General features: G+C 21.0%; 4 protein-coding genes and 1 non-coding gene across 5 annotated transcripts in view; 2 read left to right on the top strand and 3 right to left on the bottom strand.

The window, feature by feature from the left end:
• Nucleotides 1-157: 157 nt before the first annotated feature.
• Nucleotides 158-797, bottom strand: DDB_G0268092 (hypothetical protein; the record flags this gene model as incomplete). Its single annotated transcript, XM_642454.1, has 3 exons — nt 158-304; nt 384-616; nt 707-797. The coding sequence occupies 3 exons, from the start codon at nt 795-797 to the stop codon at nt 158-160; spliced, it is 471 nt and encodes a 156-aa protein (XP_647546.1).
• Nucleotides 798-1,505: 708 nt separating this feature from the next.
• On the top strand, nt 1,506-2,890 carry DDB_G0268094 (hypothetical protein; the record flags this gene model as incomplete). The annotated part of the gene is made up of 3 exons (XM_642455.1): nt 1,506-1,846; nt 1,971-2,286; nt 2,399-2,890. 3 exons carry the CDS (start codon nt 1,506-1,508, stop codon nt 2,888-2,890), a joined length of 1,149 nt encoding a protein of 382 aa, XP_647547.1.
• Nucleotides 2,891-2,960: 70 nt separating this feature from the next.
• On the bottom strand, nt 2,961-4,088 carry DDB_G0268096 (hypothetical protein; the record flags this gene model as incomplete). The annotated part of the gene is made up of 1 exon (XM_642456.1): nt 2,961-4,088. One exon carries the CDS (start codon nt 4,086-4,088, stop codon nt 2,961-2,963), a length of 1,128 nt encoding a protein of 375 aa, XP_647548.1.
• Nucleotides 4,089-4,773: 685 nt separating this feature from the next.
• Nucleotides 4,774-4,838, top strand: r28. The gene has a single exon.
• A 767-nt stretch (nt 4,839-5,605) lies between these two features.
• DDB_G0268098 (hypothetical protein) overlaps nt 5,606-6,498 on the bottom strand; it is a gene marked incomplete at both ends in the record, with an annotated part of 2,042 nt that continues 1,149 nt past the window's right edge. The window contains one exon of the mRNA XM_642457.1: nt 5,606-6,498. This exon is cut by the window's right edge and continues 899 nt beyond it. Within this exon, the coding sequence (XP_647549.1) occupies nt 5,606-6,498 (893 nt within the window).

Below are 6,498 nucleotides of genomic sequence, written 5' to 3' on the forward strand. Positions count from 1 at the left end.
TAAGAAATGAGATATTGTTTCTTTTCTTTTTTTTTTTTTTTTTTTTTTCTTTTCTTTTCTTTTTTTTCATATCCATGATTGTCTTAATAATACTTTTAAAAAGTAAAAATAAGTAAAATTGATGCAATTAACTTTTTTTTTCCTATAATTATCTTTACTATTTTTGTTGAAATTTGTGAGTTGGAGTCTTAAAGCTAAGAGACTCAATTGATAAAATTTGAGACTGATATTCAGAATCATCAAATTCAATGACTTTTACATTTGAAATTATTTCTGCTAAGATTGATGATATTTGATGTTTACACTGTTCGGTTTTTATTAAAACAAATCTGTATTAGTAAAATGACAAAGAATCTAATAATAGTGCATAAAAAGGTACATACATAAACTGAATCAGATTTTAAAAGTACAGAGAAATTAAAAGATGGGCAACTACAATAATCTCCTTGAATTAGGCACATGTATTTTGCACCTTTTCTACCTTCAACCACATAAAAATATCTATTGGATGGTTGAAAAACATATTTGGTTATAAGTTCTTTATCAATTAACTCTAATGATGCAAATATTGTTTGATCGAAAATATAATATAAACTTAATAGTGTTTCTTCTGATACTAAATAAAATATTAAAATGTATAGTGATGTGTTAATAATAGTTTTGTATAAAAAAAAAAAATAAAAAAAAATAAAAAAAAAAAACTTACTTGTATTGGTTTTATTATTTTCAAATATTATTTTTAATATGTCAAGCAATTTAACAGTGTTTTTATTACTTGTATTTATAGTGGTTGCCATTATTATTAATAATTTATTATTTTTTTTTTTTTTTTACATTGCTTTTGGATTGTGTTGAAAAAAAAAAAGAAAAAAAAATAAAAAATAAAAAATTGACACTTTCCTTTTTTTCTTTTTTTTTTATTATTTCACAGAATTTTTTTTTTTATTTTTTTTATTTTTTTTATTTTGTCTTAATTAAATCTCAACATTACCTTTTTATTTGTTTTTTTTTTTATAAGTTTAAATTTTTTTATATAAAAAATTAGTATTTTTGAAATAAAATTAACTGTTTTCGGGGATATCTTTTTTTTTTTTAATTTTTTAATTTTTTTATTTTTTTTCTCTTTTACCTTTTGAAGATTTCAATCGGCAATGGTTTTTAAAAATAAATTTATTTGAAAAGCACCAAGCCAGATGCTAGTTATCAAAAAAAAAAAAAAAAAAAAAAAAAAAATGAAAAAAAAAATAAAAATAAATTTTTTTCTTATTTTGTTTTTTTTTTTTTTTTTTTTTTTTTTAATCAATACCTAAAGATAGAACGCACACACAAATTTTTTGATTATTTAAATTTTTTTATTTTATTTTGAGAAAAAAAAAAAAAAAAAAAAAAAAAAAAAAAAAAAAAAAAAATAGAAAAAATAAATTAAAAATAAATAAAATAAAATTAAACAAACCACCATAAAAAAAATTATATATATACAAAATATTTACACAGAATAAAAAAAAATGAAAATTAAAATAATATTTTCAATTTGTTTTATTTTAACTTTTATTCACAGTAAATTATTTGTAAAATCATTATTTAATTCAAGTAATATTTGTTTCAAAAGTTGTAGTGAAATTGGAGAACAATGTATAACGGATAACCAATGTTTCGGAGATTCAAAATGTTTAAAAAAGATTCCGTCATATCAATTTGGTCACAATGAATCAACTTCAAAATGTTCAATTATTAGAAATTTAAATGAAAAATGTAATGAAAATCAATGTTCCTCGGGACTATTTTGTGAATTTGAATGGTTTTATAGTAGTGAAGGTGGATCTTGTAGGAATACTCGTTTTTCATTGTAAATATAAAAATAAATAAATAAATAAAAATTAATAAATAAAAATGGAAATGGAAAAAAAATAAAAAAAAAAAATAAAAAAAATTAACATCGGGATTATTATTTTTTATTTTTTTTTTTTTAGAATTGATGAAGATTGTTCAAGTTTTAGAGATTGTAGTAGTTTATTTGCAGATTGTATAAATGGAAAATGTAAATCAAATCAAAATAAATGTTTTGTTGATTTTGATTGTTCATCAAATCAGTATTGTAATTCAGATATTGGAAAATGTGAAATATTTTCAAAAATTAATCAACCATGTAATTCATCGTTACCCCAATCATGTGAATTTGGTTCATTTTGTTCAATAAATTCAAATATATGTCAACAATCATTTTCATTAAATCAAGGTGACAAATGTAATCCTCAATCTCAAACTGATTGTAAATTAAATTATTACGTAAGTAGTAGTAGTAATAATAATAATAATAATAATAATAATAATAATAATAATAATAATAAATATATATTTAATAATAATTTATTTATTTTATATTAAATTTTAATTTTAGTGTTCATCATCAGATGGAATTTGTGTAGAATATGAAGCAAATAAAAACAATTGTAATGGTAATGAAAATATATGTGATTCTAGTTATTCAGTTTGTGGTTGTGATTCACAATGCCATTCAGTTGTAAATGTAAATATAAAATCAAGTAAACCATTAACAGATTTAAGAGATTGCTTAATAAAATATAATATTTCAATAGTGAGAAATAGTAACAGTGAGAATTCAACAATTTATAAAAAATGTTCAAAAGAATATTGTCAATATTTAACAATGTTATCAATTGATAATAATGATAACAACTATTTTCAATGTACAAATAAAACATCAACTAATATAATATCAAATTTACCAATTTGTTTAAAAGCCAATAATAATAACAACAACAATAATAATATACCACCATCATTAAACCACTCTAATAGAAATATATATATAAATCACTATTTATCTATTATTATTTTATTTTATTTTATTTTTTTTGTAAATAATTAATAAAATAAAACCCATCTTGTATACTTTTATTTTTTTTATTTTTTTTTAAGTTTATTTATTTATTTATTTATTAAAATGATTCATCATCAGTGGCATCATCTCCATATTTACTACTGTCACTATCAGTATCAGTAGTACCATAGGGATCCTCAGGTAAAATCCACTCTATGTTATTCTTTGATTGATTATTTATAGATGATTTTAATCGATTGAAAATTTTTAAACGATTATGGTAGCAATCTATTACAACTTTTTCTAATGAATTTAAATGATGTTCTAAGAATGGTTTTAAGAAATCAGTTTCATTTTTCATATCCCGATTCCAGTCAATATAAAATCCAATTGAGAATCGTTTAACCCCACTACTACCACCACCACCACCATCATCAGCACAACTATTATCATTAATTTTAATATTTTTGAAATTTTCTATTAATATATTTGTAAATAAATCTTGATAATTTGAAGAGTATACTCCATAATATTCATCAATAGTGATACTTTGTAATGATGGCATTGGTGGTGGATAAATTAAATATCCACTTGAATTGATATCGTGTCTATAGGTTTTATCTTCATTAAAAACTTTATTGTTAGGACAACAACAAAATTTGAATTTTCTTAAAGTGCTATCACTTAATATTATATCATATTCATCAGTTTTTAAATAAAATGATTCAATTCTTGAGAATAGCAATTCAACAAATTGTCTACTACTTGAGTATGGTATTAATCTAATTGAATTATAATCGAAATATAATGGTGGTTGTTTAATTAAACTGAATTGGCTATCATTGTCGAACTGTATCATTGATTTCTTCCATTCAAAATATTCATTATTTAATATTTTTGATAATACTTTAAAGAATTGTTTTGAAACTAATGCAAATGATAAAAGATTATCATTTATAATAACTTTGTCCATTCTATCATCAATATACCATAATGAATCTCTAATTATCTTTTCAATCACTATATCTGGTAGTATGAATGATTTCATTTGTTCTTTATTTATTGTAAAATGATTGTTGTTGTTGTTGCTGTTTCTGTTTTCTCTATTACTATAGGTTGAACCATCACTATAATACCCAAAACTTTCAAAACCATCTAAAATCCTATCCTTAATATTCTTGTATACAATATCATGTAAACGATTGATATCATATTGATATGGTGATAATTCAAACTCTTCTTCCATAATTGCTAATCTATTTTTTAATTGATCATTATCATTCTCGTATAAATCTATAAACCATTTGTTAAACTATAATTTTTTTTTTTTTTTTTTTTTTTTTTTTTTTTTTTTTTTATATTGCTATTATTATTAATGTCAGAAAAATAAAAATAATTGATGACACTTACTCTTTTATCAATAAGTAATTTTTTATAAAGTTTATATTTAAAATAACTAAATTTAATTGTGTTTGTTATTTTTTTAAAAACATTGAATGAATTATCAAAGAATATATTTAAAATGAAATCAATATATCCTTTTTTATCAAAATAATGAAAATATTTATTTTTATGATATTTGTTGAAATAATTTATTGATTTAATTTTAATTTTTTCATTTTCTTTATTATCATTAAATATCTTTAAAATATTAATTAGTTCTAAAAATGTTTTTGGTTTTTCTTTTATTGATTTTATTATTTTATATGTTTCTGTTTCTATTTGATTGTTTGTTGCTATCTGTTCTTCAAACTTTCTTTTTTTATTCATTTTTAAAAAAAATCTGTAAAAAATTGATAAAAAATAAAAAAAAATTCACTTTTTTTTTTTTTTTTTTTAAAATTGTTAATCCCATAAAAAATTTTAAATAAAAATAATTAAGAACCAAAGTTTAATTTTTAAAATAGGTTGATGTGTTTCCCAACATATAAGTTGACCTTACAGCAATCTAATCACAAATTTTTACTTCACAAAAAAAAAACCCCTTCGTCAACTGTCTTTTTGTAAAAAAAAAAAAATCCGAACTTCACTTTTCCATGGAAATAATTTGGTTTTTGAGAAAAAAAAAATATTACTAAATCATTTAATTATTTTTTTAAAAAATATATTAAGGAATTATTATTTAATAAATTTATTTAATTTCAATATTATCACACTTAAAATTGTGTACCTCAAATAATAAAAAAATTAAAAAATAACAGTTTGAAAATTTAAATTTAAAATAATAATTGCTTTACAATTTTAAAATTAAAGTTCATAAATAAACTATTAATAATAATTATTGTTTATTTCTTTAATTGGTAAAATTGATTAATCTATATAAAACAAAAAAAAAAAAAAACCACCTTTCCTCCACTCACCAACCTCTCTACCTTCAAATTTTTCGTTTTATTCCAAGCTCAATCTTAACTCTTTACAAGATTTTAAATAAATATACATTTTATATATTTTTTTAAAAATAAAAAAAAAAAAAAAAAAAAAAAAAAAAAAAAAAAAAAAAAATTAGTATTTGTATTTTTAACTGATGAGAACAACATTAACAATTAAAGATTGATATTATTCAAATAAATATATTAGTTTCAAATTAAAGAATTGTACAATAAGAATAATAACTATTTTACTTTTTTTTTTTTTAGAATTTTATTTTATTTTTTTTTTTTTATTTTTTTTTTTTTATTTTTTTTTTTTTATAGGTGAATGAAAGAAATAGATAATTTAAACATGATTTAGTGATGAATGATGAATTATTATTAGCAGATTAATTTATTTTTTTGATTTTTTTGATTTTTTTTCTTCTGGTTCTTCATCTCTATCCTTTCTCTTTTTATCTTCTTTTGATGATGATTTCTTTTCTTTCTTTTCTTCTTTTTCTTTTTTATCTTCTTTTGATGATGATTTCTTTTCTTTCTTTTCCTTCTTTTCTTCTTTTTCTTCTTTCTTTTCTTTCTTTTCTTTTTTATCTTTCTTTTCTTCTTTCTCTTCTTTCTTTTCTTTCTTTTCTTTCTTTTCTTCTTTGGCGACTGGAGTTTCTTCAGTCTTTTCTTTCTTATCTTTCTTTTCTTTCTTTTCTTCTTTTTTATCTTCTTTTTCTTCTTTCTTTTCTTTTTTATCTTTCTTTTCTTTCTTTTCCTCCTTTTCTTTCTTTTCCTCTTTGGCAACTGGAGTTTCTTCTTTCTTTGATTTCTTTTCTTTCTTCTCCTCTTTGGCAACTGGAGTTTCTTCTTTCTTTGATTTCTTTGATTTTTTTGATTTTTCTTCTTCAGAGGAATCAGAATCGGATGATGAGTCAGAGTCAGATGATGAGGCTTCTTCCATTTTAACGTCTTGTTTCTCTTGTTTAATTGATGATTCTTTTGAGGATTTAGTGGCAACATCTCTGGTGGTATTTGTAGTGGCAGATTTAGTATGATCATATTTGGCGACATTACCAGATTTCTCTGGTTTGACGGCATTTAATGATTTTCTAACTTCACGACCTTCAATAGCAGCGGCTCTACGATCAACAGCACCTTTGTAAGCGATACCATAACTTGTATCACTGACTTCACAGAGAGCATCGAAACGAGCGGATAAAGCAGCTTTAGCGGCGAGAACTCTAGACATTTTACCTTTGTTCTTTAATGAAGCTTCACCGACGATCTTGGCATTATAGATGA

Source organism: Dictyostelium discoideum (genome assembly GCF_000004695.1).
Source record: "Dictyostelium discoideum AX4 chromosome 1 chromosome, whole genome shotgun sequence".
Taxonomy (NCBI): domain Eukaryota; phylum Evosea; class Eumycetozoa; order Dictyosteliales; family Dictyosteliaceae; genus Dictyostelium; species Dictyostelium discoideum.